This window comes from Macaca fascicularis, chromosome X, assembly GCF_037993035.2.
Source record: "Macaca fascicularis isolate 582-1 chromosome X, T2T-MFA8v1.1".
Lineage (NCBI taxonomy): Eukaryota > Metazoa > Chordata > Mammalia > Primates > Cercopithecidae > Macaca > Macaca fascicularis.
The window spans coordinates 47,188,771-47,215,999 of NC_088395.1; the positions used below are offsets into that span (position 1 = coordinate 47,188,771).

The following is a 27,229-nucleotide window of genomic DNA, read 5'->3' on the forward strand; positions in this document are numbered from 1 at the left end:
CTCCTGGGTTCAAGAAATTCTCCTGTCTCAGCGTCCCGAATAGCTGGGATTACAGGCATGTGCCACCACGCCCGGCTAATTTTGTATTTTTAGTAGAGACAGGGTTTCACCATGTTGGTCACGCTGGTCTCGAACTCCTGACCTCAGGTGATCCGCCTGCCTCAGCCTCCCAAAATGCTGGGATTACAGGCGTGAGCCACCATGCCCGGCCAGTATTTTTTTGTTTTTCATTTTTGGGGATTTTTTTTTTAATTTTTAGTAGAGACGAAGTCTCCCTTTGTTGCCAGGTTCATCCCAAACTCCTGGGCTCAATCGATCCACCCACCTCGGCCTCCCAAAGTGCTGAGATTACAGGCCTGAACCACTGTGCTGGTCCTGGCTTTTTTTTTTTTTTTTTTTTTTTTAATGTGGGTTATTTAGAGAAAGCCTGTACGGTCAGATGGCAGGACCAGGAATACATTTAGGCTAAGAATGGGGTTGTGGAGCTGCGTGCCCTTGAGGAATGTGTTTTCCATATGATTTGAAAATGAAATCGAGCCTTTCCTCTTCCCCCACCAAAAAAGTTTTTGCAAGAGTTGGCCTTCAGCCACCAGGGTCTTCTCCACTAGGATGGAGAGGAGCTTTGTTCTTTCCTTTTTAACCTGTTTGGGTTTAACCCTCCCAGTCTCTCTCTGTTCGGCATTTAACAACTTTTTTTGGTTGAAGTAAGAGGTAAACTAGCTATTCGTCCAAACTCCAAAGCTCAGGTTCACTGGGCCGTAAGCCTGTACCCACCATCCCCGTGCCTGCCAGGGGCGGCTTTGCAGGATTCTTCCAGCCGCGGGGTACAGGGACGGGGACGGGGCGGGGTCCCAGGCCCGTGCCATCCACCTACCAAGCCGCCGGGTCCCGGGAGGCGTTTCCCCTCTCCTTGGCCCGCTGCCTGACCTTCGAGCCGCCTGAGAAGTTTCCAGCCTGGCGAGTGCCGAGCCAGGACGGCCTCCCCGCCCCCTCCTTGGAAAGGAAAGGCCCCGGCGACAACAGAGCCAGACCCGCTCCTCCCGTCCCAATCTCCCGATCGGGGGCAGCCAGAAGGAGACTGACCGCCCTGTGCCCACCCGGGAACCCGGGCCCTTTCAACCGGGCTGGCTGGTGCGCCCTCTGCAAAGCCTGAGCCAGGGACGAGGCAGGCTCAACCTTCAGATTCCCAGGGCCTCTCTGTCACTGTCGCCGTCACCGTCGCCCGAGGCCCCAGCGGCTCTACCAGACTGTTGTGGAGGCCTCTCACCCGCACAGGTACCCCGGGGGCAGCTCGGGCGCTTGACGCCCCCGTCCCCGCTCCCTGCTGCCCAGCCACCCCTTTTGTGGCCACGGGCCGGACCTAAATGGAACATTTGGCTCCCCTGTCCCCTCCCCACTGGCTTCTATGAGGGAGCATGGGGTTAAAAGTCGCTATGGCAAAACTCCTGCCTCTGATCTTGAGCCTTATCTAAGACTGATAGGATGAAGGCCTTTGGAGTCTGAACACTGCCCGCCCCCTCCCTTTTTTTTTTTTTTTTTTTTTTTTTTTTTTTTTTTTTTTGAGACAAGGTCTCAGTCTGTAGCCCAGGCTGGAGTACCATGGCCCAATCTTGGCTCACTGCAACCTCCTCCTCCCAGGTTCAAGCGATTCTCCAGCCTCAGCCTCCCTAGTAGCTAGGACCACAGGCTTGAACCACTAAGCCGGGCTAATTTTTTGTATTTTTTGTAGAGAGGGGCTTTCAGCATGTTGCCTGGGCTGGTCTCAAACTCCTGACCTCAATGATCCTCCCACCTCAGCCTCCCAAAGTGCTGGAATTACAGGCACGAGCCACCGGCACCGGCCTGAGCCCATTTTTAATAGCCAAAAAACATTCCAAATGCTGCTGCAGATGCGGATACTTTGTATTTGGGACTGGTTTGGGCTGTGGTTTTTTTGTTTGTTTTGGTTTTGGTTTTTTGGTTTTTCTGTTTTTTTTTTTTGTTTTTTGTTTGTTTGTTTGTTTTTGAGAAGGAGTCTTACCCTGTCGCTCAGGCTAGAATCCAATGGCACAATCTCGGCTCACTGCAACCTCTGCCTCCCGGGTTCAAACGATTCCCCTGCCTCAGTCTTGTGAGTAGCTGGGATTACAGGCATCCGCCACCGTGCCCGGCTAATTTTTTTGTATTTTTAATAGAGATGCGGTTTCACCATGTTGGTCAGGCTGGTCTTGAACTCCTGACCTCGTGATCCACCTGGCTCAGCCTCCCAAAGTGCTGGGATTACAGGCGTGAGCCACCACGCCCGGCATGTATTTCTTTTTTAAAATATAGCTTATTGGAGGAAATATTAGATCAAACATTATTTTTCTTTTTCCCCCCTCTATTCATTTGCCCACCCATGTGTAGGATCACTTACTTCAAAGCAGATAGCTACCCTGGGAGAAGGATGAAGATGCAGGCAATTTTTACTTATTTATTTAGAGACAGGTTCTTGCTCTGTTGCCCAGGCTGGAGTGCAGTGGCATGATCACGGCTCACTGCAGCCTCCATCCCCCGGACTCAAATGATCCTCCCACCTCAGCCTCCCGAGTAGCTAGGACCACAGGCATGTGCCATTACACTCGCTAATTTTTTGTTGTTTTGTAAAGTCAGGCTCTCACTATGTTGCCCACACCGGTCCCAGACTCCTGGGTCCAAGCAATCTTCCTGCCTCAGCCTCCTAAAGAGCTGGGATTACAGGCCTGAGCCCCTGTGCCTGACAAATGCAGGCAGTGTGGATCATTCCTGGAAACCGCCTACTCAGGGCAGAGGTACAGAAAGAAAAGATTGCTTTTGCAAGTTGCCTGTCTTTCCTCTCCCACATGGGATTCTTATCTGATTTTTTCTCCTTTTCAGATAATTTTTCTGTCTTCTCCCAGTTCGCTGGTCATGGTCTCTGGCCTAAAGTCCCAGCATAGAATGTTCCTCTCCTGTGGAGTCCAACACTCCTTGCCAAACTGGCACGGTGTCTTCCTGGGAAGCAAGAAATCACTGAAGGGCTGTCAGTTCCTGCCAGGGTGGTTCAATGCTGTCCTTTTCTCCACTCCTTCCATGGTCTGCGTTGGAAAATGCGTGTTAGTTCGAATTCAGCGAGTTCTCATTGGGGTGAACATAGTCCTAAAAATGCAGTTCATAAAAATCAACCACACAGAGAAGAAAAATAAATCAGTAAAGCAGCTCAGAAAAATACAGGTGTGGAGGGCCCTGGCCTCTGCACCCTCAAAGAAGGGGCTCAACAGCATCAACAGAAGGGGGGGAGCAGAAAGTGCCCTGCAGACACCCAGAAGGGCCACCAATGAACAAACTGCCGGCTCCCTGACCCGCCCTGGGGCCCGGGGTATTGACATAAAGGGCAACCTTGCACTATTTCAACAGCCAGTTCTCTGAGGATCACAAACACCAAGGAGTGGAGGTCAGGGTGTCGCTTTTTTGTTCTCTTTTTGAAAGATCATTTGAGAAGCACGTCACTGGTAAGTTGGTTGAAGATGTTTCATGGTCTGTTATCAGCTCTTTTCTTTTGCCTACATGTGTCTCTCCCTGTCACATTGCATATCCTTGTCTGATCTGGGGGAAGTGTATCCAGCCTTGCCAGTTCTTAGCCAGGTGTTTTACTATATTTGTTCTGTGCGATGACCTTTCACTCACCTCTGTTACCTTCAATAGATCTCCCCCGCGACCATGTCTTCCATTAAGATTGAGTGTGTTTTGCCGGAGAACTGCCGGTGCGGTGAGTCTCCAGTATGGGAGGAAGCATCCGACTCTTTGCTCTTCGTAGACATTCCTGCAAAAAAGCTTTGCCGGTGGGATTCACTCACCAAGCAAGTACAGCGAGTGACCGTGGGTAAGGATGAAGGCTGGGCTGAGATCAGCCAGCTACCTTTTCCCACGGCACCCTTCTTGTCAAAGCACACTGAATACACTTGTCATGTTGTCTGTCCCCACTCCATATCCTTCCACTCTGACCCAGGGTTTAATTATGGATGGTCAATACTGTCCTCTTCCTCTTTGAATGAGGGACAACATTCCAATTTTTTGGGGGGGAGGAGGGAGGTTGTTTGTTTTTTTGTTTGTTTGTTTGTTTGTTTTGAGACAGGGTCTCACCATGTTGCCCTGGCTGGAGTGCCATGGTGTGATCACGGCTCACTGCAGCCTTGATCTCCTGGGGCTCAAGGGATCCTCCTGCCTCAGCCTCCCTAGTAGCTGTGACTACAGATGTGTGCCACTACGTCCAGCTAGTTTGTACTTTTTGTAGAGGTGGTGTTTCACCATGTTGCCCAGGCTGGTCTCAAATTCCTGGGCTCAAGAGATCCACCCACCTCAACCTCCCAAAGCGTTGGGATTACAGACATGAGCCACCACGCCCAGCCCATTCCCAGTTTTGTTTGGATGCTGGGTTACTCTAGTTTCTGTCTTTCCTTAATACCATCAGATAACCATGGAAAGTTAAAGACGCAGCTATCTGCCTTGGGTCAGGCCAAGACCTTAATTTTCAAAACAAAACAAAACAAAACAAAAACAGGTGCCTCCCTTCTTTGAAAGTGAAAACTAGCTTTTGGATGTATAAAGAGTTAACCAGGACCATCTTTGCTCACTGCACAAAATAGGATTCATGATGCAATTTCATGTGAATTTGAGTGTGATGCGTTTATGGCCCTGTGAATTCTAAAGAAGGAATTTATCACTTCCTATGGCCCAAGGGAATGGGCTTGATGTAATTACCGATAGAGAAAAAAGTTTCTGGTTTTCACTGAGCCCATGGGAAAAAATATCAGGAATTCCTATAATCTTGGGACATTCTTTCTCAATCCGGAACTCGGACCTCAACTTTTTTCATTTTTTTAGACAAGGTCTGGCTCTGCCATCCAGGCTGGAGTGCAATAATGCAAACATGGCTCACTACAGCCTCAATCTCCCAGGCTCAAGCAATCCTCCCACCTTAGCCTCCTGAGTAGCTGGAACCACAGGCGTGTGCCACCACACCTAGCTAATTTTATTTTTATTTTTTGTAGAGACAGGGTCTCCCTATATTGCCCAGGCTGATCTTGAACTCCCGGGCTCAAGCAATTATCCTGCCTTGACCTCCCAAGGTGCGGAGATTACAGGCATGAGCCACCACCGCCCGCTTTAAACTTCTTTATTTTTAAATGAAAGGGAACAACTTTGTTTTTTTTGAGACGGAGTCTCGCTCTGCCGCCCAGGCTGGAGTGCAGTGGCGCAATCTCCACTCACTGCAAGCTCCGCTTCGCGGGTTCACGCCATTCTCCTGCCTCAGCCTCCGGAGTAGCTGGGACTATAGGCGCCGCCACCACGCCCGGCTAATTTTTCGTATTTTTAATAGAGACGGGGTTTCACCGTGTTAGCCAGGATGGTCTCGATCTCCTGACCTCGTGATCCGCCCGCCTCGGCCTCCCAAAGTGCTGGGATTACAGGCGTGAGCCACCGCGCCCGGCCCCGGGAACAACTTTTTAATTCACCCAGAAGTATGACTGTGGTAAAGTGACTGTGACCTCTGAGGGTAGAATGGGGATGCGTTCCCCTTGCCTTTTCTAGTCTCTTTTGCAGCAGACACACGTGCCAATCTGTGATCTGAAAAGCGCCTCCCCCCCGCCCCCCACCCCCAACCCATGGAAAAAGCTGTGGTGTCAGCAGTAGCTTAGAGAGCTACCAAGAGAAGTCTCAGGCTGTAGGTTGGGATCCCCGATGAGAGTTGTCCTACACATTCCCTGGGACCCTTGATGACTCCAATCAAAGTGTGAGCAGGGCTTTGAGCTAAGGGTGGCTCCTGAAGCTCCCATTATCTTACACTGAATGGGTGCTTAGGAAATGTTTTCAAAATCAATTCTGATAAATTTATTTCACCACAGCAGTCAATCTCTCCACTTAAAAAAAAAAAAAAAAATTCTTGGCCGGGTGCAGTAGCTCATGCCTGTAATCTCAACACTTTTGGGAGGCTGAGATGGGTGGATCACTTGAGGCCGGGAGTTCAAGACCAGCCTGACCATGATGGTGAAACCCTGTCTATACTAAAAATACAAACATTAGCCAGGCATGGTAGCACAGCCTGTAATCCCAGCTACTTGGAAGGCTGAGGCAGGAGAATCCCTTGAACCCAGGAGGCGGAGGTTGCAGTGAGTCAAGATCATGACACTGCACTCCAGCCTGGGCAACAGAGCAAGACTCCATTTCAAAAAAAAACAAAAACAAAAAAAAAGTTTTCTTATACATGGAAAAATATTAAACAAAGAAAACCTAAAATTTAAAAACATAAAATATAGTAATATAATGAAGAGATGTGATTATACTATCTCTGCATCTACATTTCTATCTGTTTATTATTTTTTACCGTGGTTACTTCCAAAAAAGGATCTGAGAAACAATTTGCAATTAAATCCATATAAAATAGGGCCCCTTAGAAAAGACAAATCCTGGGTCAGGTGCGGTGGCTCATGCCTAATATCCCAATACTTTGGGAGGCCAAGGCGTGTGGATAACCTGAGGTCAGGAGTTCGAAATCAGCCTGGCCAACATGGTGAAACCATCTGCTAAAAATACAAATAAAATTTAGCCAGGCGTGGTGGCACATGCCTGTAATCCCAGCTACTCAGGAGGCTGAGGCAGGAGAATTGCTTGAACCCAGGAGGCAGAGGTTGCAGTGAGCTGAGATTGTACCACTGCACTCCAGCCTGGGCAACAAGAACAAAACTCTTGTCAAAAAAAAAAAGGCAAATCCTGTATCGGAGAGGCAGAGAGATGTCACAAAACCTAGTTGCTATAACTAAACTCAGTTTGTGTCTCTGAATTTTCTGGAGCATTTTTTGGCAAAATGGGGTATCACTTGCTCTGCGATGACTGTCCCAGTGCCCCTAGATTAGAAACTCCTCCTCTGAACTGGATGTGGCACTTGCTCCATATCATGGCCACTGTGCTTTCACTCCTCTGCTTCTCCCACTAGACTGGGAGCTTCCAGAGGAATTAGGTTTTATTCACATTTCTATCTATTGCTGCCCAGATCAGCACACATAATTCATACTCAACAAATGTACTAGGTTACATAGCCTTCCCTACTCAACAGAAGGAAGAGAGCGCTCCCATTGTCACGAGAGCTGGGCTCCCACTCTAAGCGATGCCAGGTAGCACAGTGACCTCAGTGGCCTCAGCCACTAAACTGGTACTGCTTTTTAACTGTTGCTTTGCCTCTACAGATGCCCCAGTCAGCTCTGTGGCCCTTCGCCAGTCGGGAGGCTATGTTGCCACCATTGGAACAAAGTTCTGTGCTTTGAACTGGGAAGAACAATCAGCAGTTGTCTTGGCCACAGTGGATAACGACAAGAAAAACAATCGCTTCAATGATGGGAAGGTGGATCCCGCCGGGAGGTACTTTGCTGGTAAGATTTCTCTTAACACCTACTTACTGAGCCTTGGAGGAAATACTTTGACATACAAAGTTCTCACTACTGGCCAGGGTGGTGGCTCACGCCTGTAATCCCAGCACTTTGGGAGCCAAGGCGAGTGGATCGCATGAGCCCAGGAGTTCGAGACCAGCCTGGGCAACATGGTGAAATTCTGTCTCTACCAAAGTTACAAAAAATTAGCTGGGTGTGGTGGCGTGCACCTGTGGTCCCAGCTACTCAGGAGGCTGAGTTGGAAGGATCATCTGAGCCCAGTAGTTTGAGGCTGCAGTGAGCCAAGATCGTGCCACTGCACTCCAACCTGGGTGATAGAGTCTCGAAAGAAAAGAAAGGAGGAAGGAAGGAAGGAAGGAAGGAAGGAAGGAAGGAAGGAAGGAAGGAAGGAAGGAAGGAAGGAAGGAAGGGAAGGAGGGAAGGAGGGAAGGAGGGAAGGAGGGAAGGAGGGAAGGAGGGAAGGAGGGAAGGAGGGAGGGGGGGAGGGAGGAAAGGGAGGGAGGGAGGGAGAGAAGGGAGGGAGGGAAGAAAGAGAAGAAAGAAGAAAGAAAGAAAAGAAAGAAAGAAAGAGAAAGAAAGAAAGAAAGAAAGAAGAAAAAGAAAGGAGAAAGAAAGAAAGAGACAGAAAGTAAGAAAGTAAGTTAGTTCTCACTACCTCAAAAGTGTTATTTATAATGAATCTTGGGTTCTTCTTTTATTATTGCCTGAGTAACTTGTAGCACACACACACACACAAAAAATCCTATGATAAAATCTTCATTTGTATTTCCGTCTCTAGCAGAGACTAAAATCTGTATGGTATTTTGGTGGTTTAAGTGAGTTTTAAATACAGGGGTTTTGTTGTTGATGTTTAAATCAGAAATATTTTCAAATTTACAGAAAAAAATAAGAATAGTACAGGCCGGGCGTGGTGGCTCACGCCTGTAATCCCAGCACTTTGGGAAGGCCGAGGCGGGCAGATCATGAGGTCAGGAGATTCAGACCATCCTGGCTAACAAGGTGAAACCCTGTCTGTACTAAAAATAAAAAAATTAGCCAGGCGTGCTGGTGGGCACCTGTAGTCCCAGCTACTGGGGAGGCTGAGGCAGGAGAATGCGGTGCACCTGAGAGGCAGAGCTTGCAGTGACCCGAGGTCACGCCATTGCACTCTGGCCTGGGCAATAGAGAGAGGCTCCATCTCAAAAAAAAAAGAATAGTACAAACAACACTTGTATTGTATACCTTTTACTCAGGTTCACCTATTGCTAACATTTTGTTCCATTTGCTTTATCATTCGCTGTCTGTATATGTCTAAACATATTTATCTCTGGAGTCCTTTATTTAAAAAAAAAAAAAAAATAGAGATGAGATCTCACTCTGTTGCCCAGGCTGGTCTTGAACTCCTGAGCTCAAGTGATCCTCACACCTCATCCTCCCAAGTGCTGGGATTACAGGTGTGAGCCACTGCGCCCGGCCTATCTCCAGAATCATGTGAGAGTAGGTTGCATGTATATCCTATGTGCCTTTACCCCTAAAATGCTGCAGTGTGAATTTCCCAAGAAAGATGACATATTCTTACATGACCACAGTTAGAGTGATCGACTTAAAAAAGTTTAGCATTGATATGGTCATTTTATCTGATATACTATTTAAATCCCAGTTTTGTCAATTGTGCAAAAGTGTTCTTTCTCACGTTTTTTCCCTCCAGCACAGGATACAGTCTAGGATCATGGATTGCATTTCCTTTTCATATCTCTTTGATCTTTTTTAAAACTGGAACATTTTCATAGCTTTTTTTGTTGTTGTTTTTTATAACATTGCCATTTTTGAAGAATACAGCCAGCCCTACCCAACTCCCCCCTTTTTTAACAGGGCATTCCTTATTTAGTATCTGTCTGGTGTTTGTGATCAAGTTGATGTTATACATTCCTGACGGGAATACTGCATAGATAATGTTCTGTTCTCAGGGTAACCCATCTGGAGGTACACGATGTCCATGTGTCCCCTCGTTGGTGATTTTGATCGCCAGGTTAAGCCTCTGTCAGATTTCTCTACCACATAACTATTTTTAATTGCAATTTATAAACAATTTGTGGGGTTTGTTAGTTATCTATTGCTGGATAACAAATTACGCTGAAACTTAGAGGCTTAAAATAAGAAATATTTATTATCTCAGATGGTTTCTGAAGGTCAAGAATCTGGGTGCAGCTTAGCTGGATGGATCCAGTTCAGGCTATCTCATAAGACTGCAGTCAAGCTTTCCGCAGGGACTGCAGCCTCGGAAAAGGCTGGATTCTCTGAAGAGGCCTAAAGGATCCACTTCTAAGCTCATTCACATAGGGGTTGGCAGGAGGCTTCAGTTCCTTAGCTGGTGGGTCTCTCCATAGGGCTGCTCAGGACATGGCTGCCCCTAGAACTAGTGATAAGAGGAGAGAGAGAGAGAGAGAGAGGAGAGAGAGAGAAAACGCATGCACCCAAGATCCAAGATGGAAGCTACAGTCTTTAGCCAATTGGAAGTGACATACCATCACTTCTGCCATATGCTATTTGGTCACACAGACAATGACAGAGGGAACTATCCAAGGGTGAGAATGCTGAAAGGTGGGAATCATTAGGCGCTATCTTGGAGGCTGGCTACAACATGGGGAGATACTCTAAGTCCACACAAATATCCTGGTCCTCATCGAAATTTCTCCCTTAAGTTTTGCATTCGTTGATGATTCTTTCTTGAACCAAAGTTTACTATGATGGTTGCAGAATGACTTATATGCAGGTTTAAAAGAATTTTATCTACCGTTTTAAATTAGATAATGCATTTCACATATATTTCTCATCATAATAACCTTCTAAGTTAGCCAAAGTTGATTCTCCATCTCTGCTATTCCCACCTTCCCACACTGCCGCCTCATATTGTTGGCCCTGCTGTCCTGGCCCTGTGCATGTTCAACCTGGAAGGCAGGAGAGGTCAGAGCAGCTGACTGTAGACTGCTTCCCATCTTCCTGGGCTTTATACAACCACAGATATGGTCAGGGACAGGTTGAAAGATTAAAGATGAGGATCTGTTGGAAGCCCTTCTGCAGTAATTTCTGCAGGATAAAGATATGTGATTGGATATTTCGCCTCCTGGTGAAATTGATTTTCTTTCCCTCTTTTGAGTAGAAGTTGACAGTTCTGCGCTCGCTTCAGCAGCATATCTACTAAAATTGGAACAATACAGAGAAGATTAGCATGGCCCCTGCACAAGGATGACACGCAAATGCATGAAGAGCTCCATATTTTTTTAAAAAAGTTTACAGTTCTGAGGCACTTTGTGAGACAAAAATAAAGATGGCCTCCAAGGCCTGCATTCTTAGCATGGAGTCTCTGGGCCATCAAGAGACCTCTTAAAATTGTAGGTGTCTGGCCGGGCGCGGTGGCTCAAGCCTGTAATCCCAGCACTTTGGGAGGCTGAGGCGGGCGGATCACGAGGTCAGGAGATCGAGACCATCCTGGCTAACACAGTGAAACCCCGTCTCTACTGAAAATACAAAAACTTAGCCGGGCGAGGTGGCAGGCGCCTGTAGTCCCAGCTACTCGGGAGACTGAGGCAGGAGAATGGCGTAAACCCAGGAGGCGGAGCTTGCAGTGAGCTGAGATCCGGCCACTGCACTCCAGCCTGGGCGACAGAGTGAGACTCCGTCTCAAAAAAAATAAATAAATAAAAATAAAAATAAAAAATAAAAAATAAAATTGTAGGTGTCATTGTGGGTGTAACTATTAGGTATTACTATAATATTCTATAGTACTAATACTAATACTATAATATTATACTTATAATAATATATAGTTTTACTTTATATATTATAATATATAATTTTAATTTATATATTATAATACAGTATAATTATATAAGTACATATAATTATATTAATATAATTATATATTATATAATTGCATTATATAATATATAATACAACTATATATAATATTATATATTATATTTATATATTATATTATATTATATATAATTATGTTATAATACTATAGTATTCTTGCAGATGCCTAACACTAGTACAGTAGTATATACCTAATAGGTTACTCCGAGGTGCCCCAGGCCCAGAAAAAGGTGGGGTCATCTTATAGTCTAGATGGATTCTCAAGGTGATCGCACCCTGAAGATATCACCACACCCAAGATCTGACCTGTCTATGCTTGTTACTAGATAATGAAGCTGAGGCTCTAGATTATTCTGTCCACCAAGGAAGAGGCTTTCCAAGCAGCAGGAGATTCATGTGCATGTTCCAGGCCTCTTTTTCTGTGAGGCAGATATTGTGCAGGGAGAGCCATGAAACAAACCCAACTGACCTAGAGCAGGAAACTGCCAAGGGAACATCTTTCTCCCCAAGGAGGGAGGATCAACCCTGTCTTGCTTGCTATTCAGGCTTCCCATCTACATTATCTCTTTGGCATCTGTGCCATCTCATTTTTGGCATCTGTTGATTCTCTTTTCCTATGTGAGTCGAGATTTCCATGTTTCTTTGTGTTGCCAAGTAATCTGGGGTTGTGTTCTAGACATTTTGAATATTATGAGGCCCTGAGTCCTATTGAAATCCTTTGGCCGGGTGCGGTGGCTCAAGCCTGTAATCCCAGCACTTTGGGAGGCTGAGGCAGGTAGATCACTTGAGCTCAGGAGTTTGGGACCAGCTTGGGCAACACAGTGAAATCTCGTCTCTACAAAAATAAAAAATAAAACAAATGAGCCAGGCATGGTGGCTTACTCCCACAGACCCAGCTGCTCAGAGGCTGAGGTGGGAGGAACGCTTGAGTCCGGGAGGTTGAGGCTGCAGTGAGCTGTGATCACGCCACTGCACTCCAGCCTGGGCAACAGAGCAAGACTCTGCTAAAAAAAAAAAAAAAAAAAAAAAAAAAAAAAAAAAAACAGAAGAAGAAAAAAAAAGAAGAAGCAGAAGGAGAAGGCGAAGGAGAAGGAGAAGGAGGGGGTTTGGCATGGCAGCTCATGCCTGCGACCCCAGCACTTTGGAGGCCAAGGCAGGTGGATTGCTTGAGTTGCTTGAGCTACTGGGGAGGCTGAGGTAGGAGAATCACCCGAGCCTAGAGGAGGTCGAGGCTGCATGAGCCGAGACCGCATCACTGCACTCCAGCCTGGGCAACCAGAGTGAGTCTAGGAGTTTGAGACCAGCCTGGGCAACATGGCAAAACCCCGTCTCTACTCAAAATACAAAAACAAAACCAAAACAAAACAAACAAACCTAGCCTGGCGTGGTGGTATGTGCCTGTAGCCCCAGCCACTCAGGAGGCTGAGGTAGGAGAATCGCCTGAGCCTGGGAGATTGAGACTGCAGTGAGCCATGATCGTGCCACAACACTCCAGCCTGGATGACGTATCGAAGAAGAAGAAGAAGAAGAAAGAAGAAAGAAGGAAGAAGGAAGAAGAGGAGGAGGAGGAAGAAGAGAAGGAGGAGGAGGAAGAGGAAGAGGAGGAGGAGGAAGAGGAAGAAGAAATCCTTTGAAGAATGTTGTTATAGTTGTCTTAGCAGGCAATGTATATGTGTAGGTTCAGGCCACAAGTTCCAACCTGTTTTTTATTAGATGTTATTAGGATCTGTCTCACACGTGTGCCACCCAGTGGTCAGTCTGGGACCCAGAAGGAGTTCTATCAGCTCTGCTCTCAATGTCTTCAGTAGGCTAATTCGAATCCAATTCATGCATGTATAAGTCCAAGTTGGGGTGAGCCTAGGAGATCGTAAACAGCTTAACGGGATTGCGTTCCTAAGCAATTGCCCCTTCACTATTTCTCAGTCATTTCCAGTTTCCTGGACCTCTCCTTTTCATTCCACCAGCCAGAAACCACCCATTTCTATGACTGTGCTGCGTCTGGGACCAAGCAGCGAGGACAGAGAAAGATTATATAAAAGCAACAGTATTTGGCGTCACCCTTTTGGGGCTGCAGCTTCACCCAGTGGAGATGAACGTCTCCTTCCCTTGGAGTTTGCATTCCTACAGTTTCCTGCTGCTGGCCATTCTCTCTGCCATTGCTGCTGCAGACTTGTCTGGGGACTGGTGCGTGAGAGAATGGAGAAAAAGGAGTGGAAAATAACCTAGGGATTTTCTCCACTCTCTCTGAGCTTCAGGAGTTTCCTTTTCTGCTCCTTGAACCAGATCTAGGGGGTTTCTCTTGGATCTCTGTCTGCATCACAGTGCACATTTCCAGATTTCAGGGTGCGTTGAGTTCAGGCTGGCAGATACCAGAGAAGAAAATGAAGAGCTCACCATCAATTCCATGGTACTTCCACGTCTGCTGTTCTTCCCTGAGCTACCTGCTAATATTTGCTTTTCAGAGTTCTAAGATGGCTGTGCCATGTATTTTATCCAGGTTTTATAGCTGTGCTCAGTGGGAGAAAATGAGGTTCGTGCATGTTTACTCCTTCTTGTTTTGAACCAGCACCTCTAGGCACAGTTTTAATTTGCATTATATGCAAGGTAATTGTCATTTTTAAAAAATGTATATATATATATAGGGCCCAAATTGGAATTGTATAATGATTTCCTTTGATTTAATCACTGGAAAGGATCCCTGGTGAGAAAGGATGGTGTCGTGCATGGGGCAAGATGCTCTGGGGCAGAGCTGAGCGCTCTTTGGTTTTCATAGGCACCATGGCTGAGGAAACAGCTCCGGCAGTTCTTGAGCGGCACCAGGGATCCCTGTACTCCCTCTTTCCTGACCACCACGTGAAAAAGTACTTTGACCAGGTGGACATCTCCAATGGTTTGGATTGGTCGCTAGACCACAAAATCTTCTATTACATTGACAGCCTGTCCTACTCCGTGGATGCCTTTGACTATGACCTGCAGACAGGACAGATCTGTATGTATTTTTCATTATTTGTCTCAGTGCTGCCAGTATTGTTTTCACGTGTTTGTGACTAGTAAGGCGCCTCTCCCTTGCCTCATGTGAAGAGGTCCTTACTTAAATGGAGAGCTTTCTGATGCTACTATTCCAATACAGTAACGATAGCACAGACTTGACTGTGCTGCCAGTCAAATCATGGCCCTCAACATATTTAAATATGGCAAGAGTTTGGCATAATGTGGATAGATCTGGGGAAGCTAATAAAAAATAATTAATACAAATATAGATTCTCAATCCTCTTCCTTGCCATCATCACCAGAAAGAGGCTCACTGCAAAAGGGATCCTGTTCTACCAGGAGGTGCCTAAAGGCAGATAATACTTAATGGAATATTGGCGCAAAAGAACAGAAATCTTGAGGTTTTTGATTGCTATTTCTTGTTTGTACTTTAGTTAACCATAGGCAAGTACTCAGAAGCTAATTACCAACCTTTCAAAATGGAAATGCAAAAAAAAAAAAGTAATTGCACGTTGTCCAACTCCATCAATATGCTTGAAAGGAGCCATAGTTGGAAAATGGGAGGGAAGGAATTATTTAGAATCTAGAAGGGAGTCCTTGAAACTGTTTCATGAAAGGTGCCAAACCTTTTATGAAACAAAAGAGCAACACTAATAATAAAAATGACTTCGAAAAAATATCCCCAGAACTCTGCATGCAGATTTAATCAGAGGCAAACTATTCTGGTGCAGATGTTTTGCTTTGAAATATGTAGTGCTTGGGAGGCTGAGGCAGGAGAATTGCTTGAACCCGGGAGGCAGGGGTTGCAGTGAGCCAAGATCGCGCCACTGTACTCCTGCCTGGCAACAGAGCGAGACTCCATCAAGAAAGAAAAAGACAGAAAGAAAGAGAGAGAGAGAAGGAAGGAAGGGAGGAAGAAAGGAAGGAAGGAAAGAAGGAAGGAAGGAAAGAAGGAAGGAAGGAAGGAAGGAAGGAAGGAAGGAAGGAAGGAAAAGAAAGAAGGATGTAGTGCTCTTTTTTATGACTGTTTGTACCCGTTGTCATTATACGTGGTTTTAACATTTTTCCATTATACCTCAATCTGATGACTGTAGTGACCTGGACTTTGTAGCATAAAGTTCTGGATTTTGATATTTGTTTTTTGTATACCACGGTTACCCCCGCTTAAGGGCACCTAGGTGGTTTCTGCGTGCCCCTCCTGCCAGAAACAGGCTCTTCTAATATTTAGTCTTGATTTTGGAGCACTCAGTCAGGCAGAAAAAGAACTCATACATCTTGCTAGTTTTTGTGCATGAACTGTTCACGTGATACCATTAAGTTGCCTTGTGGATCTCAAGAGTTTTGTAACTGAAACAGCAAAGGTCTAACCACAAGCTGACATGTACTTGACATAGACATGCAGGGCCCCAATTCAGGTCAGCTTCAAAAAGAACTATTATTGGCATTTTAGTAAGAATTCTGCTTTCTTTTTTCTCTCTCCCTCTGAATGCTTAAACAGATGCCTGTACCCAAACAAAAGACAATGAATCCATCCCAATCATGTGGTAAAAATCCTTTGTTCACATGCCAGACACTGGATAAGCTGAAGTGATCAGTATTTATAACCAGCTTGAGAGCTCCCTGTTTGATTCTCAGTATTTAGTGGCCTGTTGTTTTGTTGTGGTTCTGTTTTTGTTTTTGCCTTTTAACCATAGCCAACCGCAGAAGTGTTTACAAGCTCGAAAAAGAAGAACAAATCCCAGATGGAATGTGTATTGATGCTGAGGGGAAGCTCTGGGTGGCCTGTTACAACGGAGGAAGAGTGATTCGTTTAGATCCTGTGACAGGTAGGCCCACAGCAAAATGAAAAAATCCTTGTCATGGCCAAGCAGAGATATAGCCCGAAAGTTAGTCAGAATTTCTCTTCCTGTAGAAGTGCATCTTTTTGCTCAAAATAAATTGTCAGGGAAAGTAGATTAAATATTAAATGCACAGATGAATCCTGACCTCCCCAGTCTTCTTAGATCTTCCCTAGAAACAATACACAGGTTGGAAATTGCTGCAACTAAACTTTAAATAAAATACTTGGTGGTCTAGGGAAAAGACTTCAAACTGTGAAGCTGCCTGTTGATAAAACAACTTCATGCTGCTTTGGAGGGAAGAATTACTCTGAAATGTACGTGACCTGCGCCCGGGATGGGATGGACCCCGAGGGCCTTTTGAGGCAGCCTGAAGCTGGTGGAATTTTCAAGGTGATAGGACTATTTCTTTGATTTTGGGGGTTGGGGAGGATCCCCTGTAAGTAACTGAGTGGTTGGTACTTTTGTATACTTCTAAAGCATGATCCTATTTAGTATGTTAAGCTCATCATGCTAGACTGAAAAGCATTTTATTTCGATTTTCTAGAGAGTAAGTTATCCGAATTCCAAGATGATGTGTTTAGCCTACTTTGTACATTAAATTTTTTTACTTCCTGTTTATTGAAATTCTTCAAATCAGTAGAATGAACTTGGAAAACCAATATTTACATCATGCCTAGAAGATCAGTTGATTGTTTTGATGTCTTAAGGATTTTTCAGATTTTTAACATCTTTTAGCAGCAGAATAAACCCTGATAAAAATCGTAGAGCTTTTGAGCTGAAAAGAAATACATAATGTAGAAACCCCTTTCTTAGCAGGCGGCAGATGATAGAACTAATTCAGTTTTAAATCTAAGTTAGTCGTAAAAGATTGCTAGTTGAATTATAAACTATATGAATAATTGGGTTGGACCATAAATATCCAGTCAGGTAATTCCTTTTTATGATAGGAAATAAAACAAAGATAATAGGTGGCTACGTATATTATTACAAATCATAAAAATGCTTTTGAAGAATACTTGTGAATTACCTTTCGCCTGAGATTCTCTCTTTTCTTTTTCAACAGATAACTGGTCTGGGGGTCAAAGGAATTGCTCCCTACTCCTATGCAGGATGAGGATAGGTCTTCTTTCCTGCCAGAGGGAGCTCTGAAGACAACTAGACAATTCTGGGGCTGAAATTTCAATCTAGTTAGAAAGAAAAATGAGGCAATGATATTTTTAACGGGGTTAAGTTTTAATGTACAACTTTTAAAAGGCAGAGCGTTTTTAACAAGGAGTGACAGGTGGCTTTGATAACACACTTATAAGGCTTTCTGTAAAAGGTACTATAGAAGAGCAAAGAATCGTTCAACTGTCAATCAGCCTCTTGATTCTTTGTAAATTGCCAGGGTGGGTGGGTACATATCTCTTCTTGATTCTGCATTTCATACTTAACTATATTAAAGCTTCAAGGAACAATAAATAATAATCTGGTAACGACCTATTATGTTCCCTTTTATTTTCATCATAATCTTATAAAATATACCACAATGCTAACTAACCTACATAGATATTACACTTCCTATATGTTATTTTACAAACTAAAATACGGCTGGAGGATAAGACGCAAACATACTGTCAAAATCCATGGTTCCAGCTGCCACCTACTGGATGTAAAAGTAATATGTCTCTTTGGAAAGACTTATTTCAAAAATAGCTTTATTGAGTTATAATTGGCCTGTACATATTTAAAGTGTACAATTTGACAAATTTGTCACAAATATACATTCATGAAACCAACACCACAAACAAGATAATGAATCTATCTACTACTCCAAAACTTTCCTTGTCCCGTCGTAATCCTTTCCTTCAGCCCCTCTGCCTGCCTGTTCCCCGCCCCCAGGAAACCACTGATCTGCTTTCTGTCAGTGTAAATTAGTCTTAAAATTAGGTAGTATGATTTCTCTAACTTTGCTCTTTTTCAAAATAGCTTTGGCTATTTTAATTCCTTTGACTTTCCATATAAATTTTCAAATCAGCTTGACAATATCTACAAAAGAAATCCAGCTACAATGTTTTAACTGGAATCGTGAATCGCTTTTTTTTTTTTTTTTTTTGACGGGATGTACTCTGTCGCCCAGGTCGGAGTGCAGGGGCGCGATCATGGCTTACTGCTGCCTCTACCTCCCAGACTCAAGCAACCCTCGCACCTCAGTCTCCCAAGTAGCTGGGCTGAGACTGCAGGTGCGTGCCACTATGGTCATTTTTTCATTCATTTGGTTGGTTGGTTTTTGGGGGTTTTGCTTTTGGAGATAATTGACATCTTTACTATTCTGAGTCTTATCCATGAACAGGGCATGTCTCTCCTGTTATTTAGGCCTTCTTCAATTTTTGTCATCAGTGTTTTGTAGGTTTCAGCATACAGATCTTGTACTTGTTTTGTTAGATTTATATCCAAGTATTTCACTTTTTGGAGCTATTGTAAATGTTATTATTATTATTATTTGAGACAGGGTCTTGCTCTATGGGCCAGGCTAGAGTGAAGTGGCACGATCATAGCTCACTGCAGCCTCGAACTCCTGTACTCAAGCAGTCCACACACCTCAGCCTCCCAAAGTGCTGGAATTACAGGCATGAGCCACCACACCCAGTCTTATTATTATTTTTTGGATTTGTTTCCAGTTGATCATTGCTTGTTCATAGAAGTGTGATTGACGTTTATAGGTTGACTTTGTATCTGATGAGTTTGCTAACCTCACTAATTGGTTCTAAGAGTATTTCTGTAGCTTATCTGAGATTCTTTGGATATATAATCATGTCTTCTATGAATAGAGACAATTTTCTCTCTTTCTTTCCAATTCATATGTTTTTCTTTTTCTTGCATTATTACACTGGCTAAGATTGCCACTATTATGTTGAATGGAAATAGTAAGAGTAGATAGCCTTGTCTTATTCCCAATCTCAAGAGAAAAGCATGCAGTCTTTTATTATTAAATATATTAGTTATATGTATTTTTGTGGATGGCCTTTCTCAAATTGAGGAAATTCCCTTCTCATTTACTTTTCTGCATTTATTAATGTGATTATGTGGTTTTCCTTCTTTAGACTGTTAATATGATCAATTCTTGCATTCCTGAGATAAACCTCCCTTGGTCATGATATATTATTACTTTTATATGTTGCTGAATTCCATTTTCTAATATTTTGTTGAGGATTTTTGCATCTACTATCTTTTGTCTGTGGTTGACATCAGGGTAATTCTGGCCTTATAAAATGAACTGGAAAGTATTCCCTCTTCTACTATCTGGAAAAGATAATGTATAGGCCGGGCACGGTGGCTCACACCTGTAATCCCAGCACTTTGGGAGGCCGAGGTGGGCGGATCGAGACCATCCTGGCTAACACAGTGAAACCCCGTCTCTACTAAAAATACAAAAAATTGGCCAGGCGTGGTGGCGGGCGCCTGTAGTCCCAGCTACTCGGGATGCTGAGGCAGGAGAATGGCGTGAACACGGGAGGCGGAGCTTACAGTGAGCCGAGATCGCGCCACTGCACTCCAGTCTGGGTGACAGAGCAAGACTCCTTCTCAAAAAAAAAAAAAAAAAAAAAAAAAAAGATAATGTATAATTTTTATTATTCTTTAAACATTTGGCAAAATTCATCAGTGAAACTATTTGGACCCGGAGATTTCTTTTTCTGAAGTTTTTAAACATTCCTTAATAATTATAAGGTCACTTGGGTGCCTTATTTAATTTTGGTGAGGTCTATTAGCTTGTGGCTTCCAAGGAATTGATCCTTTTCATCTAAGTTGTCAAATTTATATGTGTAGAGTTATTCGTAGTATTTCCTTATTATCTTTTTAATAATGCCTGAGAGGTTTGTAGTGATATCCCCTTTTTTGCCTGCTATTGGTTATTTGTGTCTTTTTTCTTTGTCAATCGTGCTAGAGGTTTATCAGTTGCGCTGATCTTTCAAACTAGCTTTTGATTTCATTTTTTGGTTGTCAATTTCACTGATTTATCCTTTTATCTTTGTTATTCCTTCCTTCTGCTTTATTCTGATTTATTTTGCTCTTTTTCTAGTTTCTTACATTGGAATCTCAGATTATGGGTTTAAGACATTTCTTCTGTTCTAAAATAACATTTAATGCTATACATTTCCTCTCAGTACTGCTCTTTCTGCAGCCCACAAAGTCTGATATATTGTCTTTTCATTGTTGGTAAATTCAAAATATTTTCTAATTTCCTTAGAGACATTTTCTTTGACCCATGGATTATTTAGAAGTGTGTTTAATTTCTAAATGATTGGAGATTTCATTATTATCTTTTTGGGTATTGATTTCAGGTTTAATTCCATTATGGTCAGAGAGCATATTTTTTATTTCAATTCTTTGAAATTCAAGTTTGATTTGTTTTTTGTTTTTATTTTGAGATGGAGTCTCTCACTCTGTTGCCCAGGCTGGGGTGCAGTGGTGTGATCTCGGCTCACTTCAATCTCCACCTCCCAGGTTCAAGTGATTCTCCCACCTCAGCCTCCTGAGTAGCTGGGATTACAGGTGCCCGCCACCGTGCACAACTAATTTTTGTATTTTTAGTAGAGACGGGGTTTCACCATGTTGACCAGGCTGGTCTCGAACTCCTGACCTCAGTCTCCCAAAATGTTGGGATTACAGGCATGAGCCTTTCTCCTTCATGTTACAAGTGTATTATATATTCTGTATACATTGAAAACTCATCAATGTTAAATTTTTTTGCTTTGAACAGTCAAGCATGTTTTAAAGAACTAAAAAGGAGAATAGTCCCTTATATTTACCAAGATGTTTACCATTCCCATTCTTCTTCCTTCATTCCTGATGTTCCAAGTTTCCTTCTTGTATCCTTTTTATAAAGAACTTCCTGGCTGGGAACGGTGGCTCTCGCCTGTAATCCCAGCAGTTTGGGAGCCTGAGGCAGTCGGATCACCTGAGGTCAGGAGTTGAAGACCAGCCTGGCCAAGATGGTGAAACCCTGTCTCTACTAAAAATACAAAAATTAGCCAGGCATCATGGTGGGCGCCTGTAATCCCAGCTACTCAGGAGGCTGAGGCAGGAGAATGGCCTGAACCCGGGAAGTGGAGGGAAGTGGAGGTTGCAGTGAACCGAGATCACACCACTGCATTCCAGCCTGGGCAACTTGATAAAAAAAAAAAAAAAAAAAAAAAAGGAACTTCCTTTAGCAATTCTTTTAGAATAGGTATCCTTTAGCAATTCTTTTAGAATAGGTATCCTGGCTATGAATTCCCTTAGTTTTCTTTTCTTTCATATGAGAATGTCTTTATTTCACTCCTTCATATGAGAATATCTTTATTTCACATGAAGGCTATTTTCACTGGATGTGCAATTCAGGGTCAATAGTTCTTTTCTTTCAGCCTTTCAGCACTTTAAAAATGTGTCATTTCCTTCTGTCTATCAGAGTCTGTTTTGTATTGCTATCATAGAATACCTGGGTCTGGGTAAACTTACGAAGAAAGAGGTTTATTTTACTCACAACTCTGGTGGCTGGAAAGGTTAACAGCATGGTGCTGGCATCTGCTCAACTTCTGGTGAGGGCCTCATGCTGCACCACAACATGGCAGAGAAGCCAAAGGGGCAGCAGGTGCCTGCAGAGAAACCAAACACAAGAGACAACCTCACTTTATAACAACCTGCTCTCATAGGAACCAATCCATTTCAGAGAAATAATCCATAAGAACTAATCTAGTCTCACGAGAAAGACATTAATGTATCTTAACAACCTAATCATCTCTTAAAGGTACCCTCTGCCAACATTGCTGCACTGGAAACTAAGGTTTCAACGTGAGTTTTGGTGGGGATGCTAAAACCATAGCGCTGACCTTCACGGTTTGTGATGAGAAATCCATAGTCATTGAAATCACTGTTCTCCTGCAGGTAATGAGCCATTTTTCTCTCACTGCTTTCAAGATATTTTATTTTGCCTTTAGTTTTCAGCAATTTGATTATGTGTCTGGATGTGGATTTCTTTGGCTTTATCCTATTGGGGGTTTGCCCATCTTCTTGACTTTATGTCTTTACCTAACTTGGAAAGTTTGGGGCCATTATTGCTTTAAATATGTATATTTTTTGAGACAGTGTCTTTCTCTGTCACCCAGGCTGTAGTGCAGTGGCACAATCACAGCTCACTGCAGACTTGACCTCCTGAGCTCAAGCAATCCTCCCACCTCAACCTCCCAAGTAGCTGAGACCACAGGCAAATGCCACCACACCTAGCTTTTAAATTTTTTATTTATTTATTTTTTATTTTTTAGAGACAGGATCTCCTTATGTTGCCTAGGCTGGTCTCAAACTCATGGGCTCAGATGATCCTCCCGTCTTGGCTCCCCCGTAGTGCCGAAATTACAGGCTTGAGCCACTGGCTTCACCCAGCCTCAAATACTTTTTTTGCCCCACACTCTTCTCTTTCTTGGACTCCAATAGCTTGAATATTAGACTTTTTGTTGTTCCACAAGTTCCTCAGACTGTTGTTGTTTTTCAATCTTTTTTTTTCTCTGTGTTGTTCAGATTTAATATTTTTTATTGATCTATCTTTAAGTTCACTGGCTCTTCACTCTGTCATCTCTATTCTGCTGTTGTGCCTACCCAGTGATTTTTTAAAATTTTATCTTTCAATTCCAAAATTTCCATTTGGTTAGTCTTTGTGTCTCCTCTTTTCTATTCCAATACTTTCCATTTTAATATTTGTTTCAAGGATGATTGCTCATTCAATCATTTTTATAAAGCTGCTTTAAAGTTCTTGTCAGATTATTCCAACATCTGCATCATCTCATTCTTGGCATCTACTGGTTGTTGTTCCCCATTTGAATTGAGCATTTCATTATTCTTTGCATGCTGAGTAATTTTGGATTGTATCCTGGCCATTTGGAATATTATGTATTCAAAATACATAATATGGGCCTTGTTTAGATCATATGAAGAATGTTGATACATTTGTTTTAGCAGGCAATCTATACGGTTAGGTTCAGGCCACAGGTTAGGTTCCATCCTGTCTTCTGTTGATGTAGGGTTTTTTTTTTTTTTTCCATTCAGTTTTTACAGACTTTACAGTGTTATTCAGGTCCATCCCATTGTGTACCACCCAGTAGTTAGTCTAGGACTTGGACAGAGGTCTAGCATTAGCTCAGCTCACAGTCTTTGGTATGTAAATCAGGATCCAATCCATGCACATGCGGTCAGGAGCTGGGGAAAGCAAAGTAAAGTTGTTTATGAATTCCTGGGCTCAAAGCTAACCTGCAAAGACCATTTCGTTGGAGCTCTCCAAGGTACCAGGTGGATATGACGGCCCAGGCTGGCCTCCTTCTCCCCATCTCCAACCCTCACTGTGGCCTACTAGTTGTCTGATCTCTACTTGGTTCTTTTTCATTCCCATTTCTCAAAAAAGAGTGTTGAGAGAGCAACAAGGCTGGCACAGGGAGGTTCCCAATGCTCCAAAGAGAGTATAGAGGTCTTTATTGAGGACCCTCAGAAGGCCAGGGATGATCTGAAGCCTAAAATAGGGAACCTTCCCCCACCTCAACAGAACTGGCTAGCCTCCTAATCCAGTCACTTCCAGCCCATTTCTCAATCAAGGTAGAGGGGAGAGGAGTGGAATGGCTCCAGGGAGCTCCAGGGGCCACAGTGGTGTGTCCCGAGGAGTCTGAGGAGGAGATCACCAGGAATTACAGGTGATCCGAGGTCCCCAGTGTGGCTCTCTTGCCCTCTCTGGAACTCCTGGACCTGGGAACTCAATCTAGTGGGGCAGAGGCTGTAGCTCCACTCCCCAGTGGTGGAAGCCTCTGCCCTGACAAACTTTAAAGTCCAGCACTATCTGAGTCTTTTTTGGCCAATTGTCTAAATGGACATCTAGTCAACTAAACTTCTAAAAGGAACAGTTGGTTGAATCAAGACATCTGGTCAACCTGTGAACCCAGAGTTATGGTCAACCCCCAAATCAGAACATCTTATCAAACCACAAAGCAGGCCATGCGGTCAATCTGACTTACCAAAAGGCAATGTGCCATGGTTCCTGAGGGTCCCTGCACATTCATGCCAGGCATGCCAAGAATGCGAGGCCCTGACCACTCTTTACAGAAGCAGTTGCTCAGTGAGCTCCCTTGAGAAATCAGGTAATATCTCCTTCCAGACAAAAGCAGGGCTTGTCACTGTTCATTATAAAAGCAACAAATCCACCACATTCAGTGTACCTCTCCTATAACACAACCCCACTATGTGCACACACATGCATCTAGGCCCACCTGCATACCTCTCTGAGACCTGGGGGCATGGCAAACCAGCCCAAACGTCATGCTGATACTCTGGCTACTGCTTTTGCTGTGAATAGTAAAATCCTTTATCTCTGACCAAGGAATCTCTTGTCTTCTGCTTGCCTCCATGATATAAGACATCTTATTGGCTTGAAAATAGGGTAAAACTTCAATTCCTTTACAGTTCTAGACATTGATTCTCACCCATCAGACACTGAGTTTAAGGTCCCCAGGCAGACACTAACACCAGACTCCTCATACCAGACACTAAGTCCTGCCTTCCCCCTGCCAGATACTATGTCGCCTGCTACTAGGTCCCCAATTCCCCCTTCAGAAGCTAACTCCACACTAATAGCTCTAGGACCTAAGTCCTACTTTATGCTTCAAGGCTGAGTCTTGACCTCTCTTGCCAGAAAGCAAGTCGGGATCTCTGCCTCCAGAGGATAAGTCCCAATTTATGCCACCAGTACCAGGTTCCTCGAATCCCCCTCCAGGGACCAACTCTCCTCCACTCCCCCTACAGATGCTAAGTTCTGATTTCAGCTCCCAAGTCTAAGTCCCCACTTCATAGTCCTGATAGGAAGTCTCTAATTTTCTCTGCAGAGGCTAAGTCGCAACTGTCACAAGCAGTCACTGAAGCTGTCTTACCACTCGACCTCAGCCTGGAGATTTTGTGACCCCATTTCTCATGCAGGGGAGAAAGGAGAAGAGAGGGATTGGCAGAGGTAGCCCTGGAGACTTCCACAGAGGATGCAGAGTCCTTTTAGAACAGACCTAAGGGAGGCCGGGCACGGTGGCTCAAAGCCTGTAATCCCAGCACTTTGGGAGGATGAGGCGGGCAGATCACCTGAGGTCAGGAGTTCAAGACCAGCCTGGCTAACATGGTGAAACTCCATCTCTACTGAAAATACAAAAAAAAAAAAAAATAGCCAGGCGTGGTGGCGGGCACCTGTAATCCCAGCTACTTGGAAAGCTGAGGCAGGAGAATCACTTGAATCCAGGAGGTGGAGGTTGCAATGAGCCGAGATTGCGCCACCGCACTCCAGCCTGGGCCATAGAGTGAGGCTCCATCACAAATAATATAATAATAATAATAATAATAATAATAATAATAATAATAATACTTTCTCTAATTAGCCATAAGAAGTTACTTTGAGAAGAGTGTGTTATTTTGGTGTTTTCACTGAGCTTATTCTCACAAATACTGCTGATTTCATCTAAATTTATTCTAACTCACAATAAAAAGTTACTTTGGGACCAGGTGCAGTGCCTCCTGCCTGTAATCCCAGCACTTTGGGAGGCCAAGGTGGGCAGATCACCTGTGGTCAGGTGTTCGAGACCAGCCTGGCTAACAAGGCAAAAGCCGTCTCCACTAAAAATACAAAAAAAAAAAAAAATTAGCCACGTGTGGTGGCACATGGCTACTCGGGAGGCTGAGGCTGAGGCATGATAATCACTTGAATCCGGGCAGCAGAGGTTGCAGTTAGCCAAGATTGTGCCACTGCACTCCAGCCTGGGTGACAAAGCGAGACTCTGTCTCAATTAAAAAAATAAAAATTAAAAAAAATAAAAACAAAGAAAGAAAAGTTAATTACTTTGGAAGAAAAATGTGTGATTTTTGGCCAGGCACAGTGGCTCATGCTTGTAATCCCACCACTTTGGGAGGCCAAGGCGAGCAGATCACTTGAAGTCAGGAGTTTCAAGACAAGCCTGGCCAACATGGTGAAATCCTGTCTCTACTAAAAACACAAAAAAATTAGCCGGGCATAGTGGCACATGCCTGTAGTCCCAACTATTCCAGAGGCTGAGGCAGGAGAATAGCTTGAACTCAGGAGGCAGAGGTTGCAGTGAGCCAAGATCACGCCACTGCACTCCAGCCTGAGCAACAGAATGAGACTCTGTCTCAAAAAAAAAAGAAAAAGAAAAAAAAAAGAAAGAAGAAAGAAAGAAAAGAAAGAAAGAGAGAAAGAAAGAAAAAGAAAGAAAGAAAGAAAGAAAGAAAAGAAAGAGAGAGAGAGAAAGAAAGAAAGAAAAGAAAGAAAGAAAGAAAAAAAAGAGAGAGAGGGAGGGAGGGAGGAAGGGAGGGAGGAAGGAAGGGGAAAGAAAGAAAGAGAAAGAAAGAAAGAAAGAAAGAAAGAAAGAAAGAAAGAAAGAAAGAAAGAAAGAGAGAGAGAGAGAGAGAGAGGGAGGGAGGGAGGGAGGGAGGGAGGGAGGGAGGGAGGGAGGAAGGAAGGAAGGAAGGAAGGAAGGAAGGAAGGAAGGAAGGAAGGAGAGAGAAAGAAAGAAAGAAAGAAAAAGAAAGAAAGAAAGAAAAGAATGTGTGATTCTAAGCACATTTTTACTTATAATGCTTATGCTTAGACTAATCTAAATTTGCTCAAACTTTGCTCAAAGAATTGGTTTCCTTGCCAAAGAATGTGAGGTTCTAAGCTTATTTTAAGATGTGCTGCTTCTTTTCATCTAATTTTGCCCTAACTCACAATGGGAAATTACTTTTGAGAACAATGTGTCATTCTAAGCTTGTTTTCACTTATATTGCTTAATTTTACCTAGAGTTGCACTAAGTCACCATATGCAGTTATTTTTTAGAACTATGTGTGATCTTTTGCTTGTTAGTACATATACAGCTAGTTTCATCTTCACATACTCTTAACTCTCCATAAGATATTACTTTTGAGAAAAAAAAATTATGATTCTGAATATTTTAAAATAAAGCTCTTAGTTTCACCTAGATTAACTCACTATAAAAATTTATTTAGGGAAAATATGTGATTCTAAGTTATTTTGTACATAAATTGCTTAGTTGTGCTAGATTTATTCTAACTGATATTGAGAAGTTACATTGGAG

The 27,229-nt window shown here is 43.5% G+C and overlaps 1 protein-coding gene, 1 long non-coding RNA gene and 1 other non-coding gene across 5 annotated transcripts in view; 2 read left to right on the forward strand and 1 right to left on the reverse strand.

Moving 5' to 3' along the window:
• The first annotated feature begins 996 nt into the window (after nt 1–996).
• Nucleotides 997–17,588, forward strand: RGN (regucalcin). Of its 3 annotated transcripts, none has more exons than XM_005593393.4 (8): nt 997–1,275; nt 2,875–3,488; nt 3,682–3,859; nt 7,221–7,403; nt 14,050–14,265; nt 15,962–16,093; nt 16,344–16,498; nt 17,172–17,588. In XM_005593393.4, the coding sequence occupies exons 3-8, from the start codon at nt 3,697–3,699 to the stop codon at nt 17,220–17,222; spliced, it is 900 nt and encodes a 299-aa protein (XP_005593450.1). In that variant the 5' UTR covers nt 997–1,275; nt 2,875–3,488; nt 3,682–3,696; the 3' UTR covers nt 17,223–17,588. The 3 variants fall into 3 exon arrangements, with proteins under 3 accessions (XP_005593450.1, XP_045240176.1, XP_045240175.1); XM_045384241.2 differs by having other exon boundaries at nt 3,394–3,488; XM_045384240.2 differs by lacking the exon at nt 2,875–3,488.
• LOC102134932 (uncharacterized) overlaps nt 9,546–27,229 on the reverse strand; it is a 39,441-nt gene continuing 21,757 nt past the window's right edge. The window contains exons 3-4 of the long non-coding RNA XR_012430289.1: nt 21,612–21,723; nt 9,546–9,816 (exon numbers count right to left, since the gene is read on the reverse strand). This is a non-coding gene — a long non-coding RNA (uncharacterized lncRNA). The remainder of the gene's footprint in view (nt 9,817–21,611; nt 21,724–27,229) is intronic.
• Nucleotides 10,575–10,681, forward strand: LOC123571411 (U6 spliceosomal RNA). Its single transcript, XR_006695577.1, has one exon. It is a non-coding gene; the product is annotated as a U6 spliceosomal RNA (small nuclear RNA).

Excerpts from the sequence above, each read along its gene's own strand:
- RGN (XM_005593393.4), top strand. The coding sequence starts at position 3,697 with ATGTCTTCCATTAAGATTGAGTGTGTTTTGCCGGAGAACTGCCGGTGC. Across the intron at positions 7,404-14,049 it reads CGCCGGGAGGTACTTTGCTG|GCACCATGGCTGAGGAAACA; the intron begins GTAAGATTTCTC and ends TGGTTTTCATAG. Across the intron at positions 14,266-15,961 it reads CCTGCAGACAGGACAGATCT|CCAACCGCAGAAGTGTTTAC; the intron begins GTATGTATTTTT and ends TTTTAACCATAG.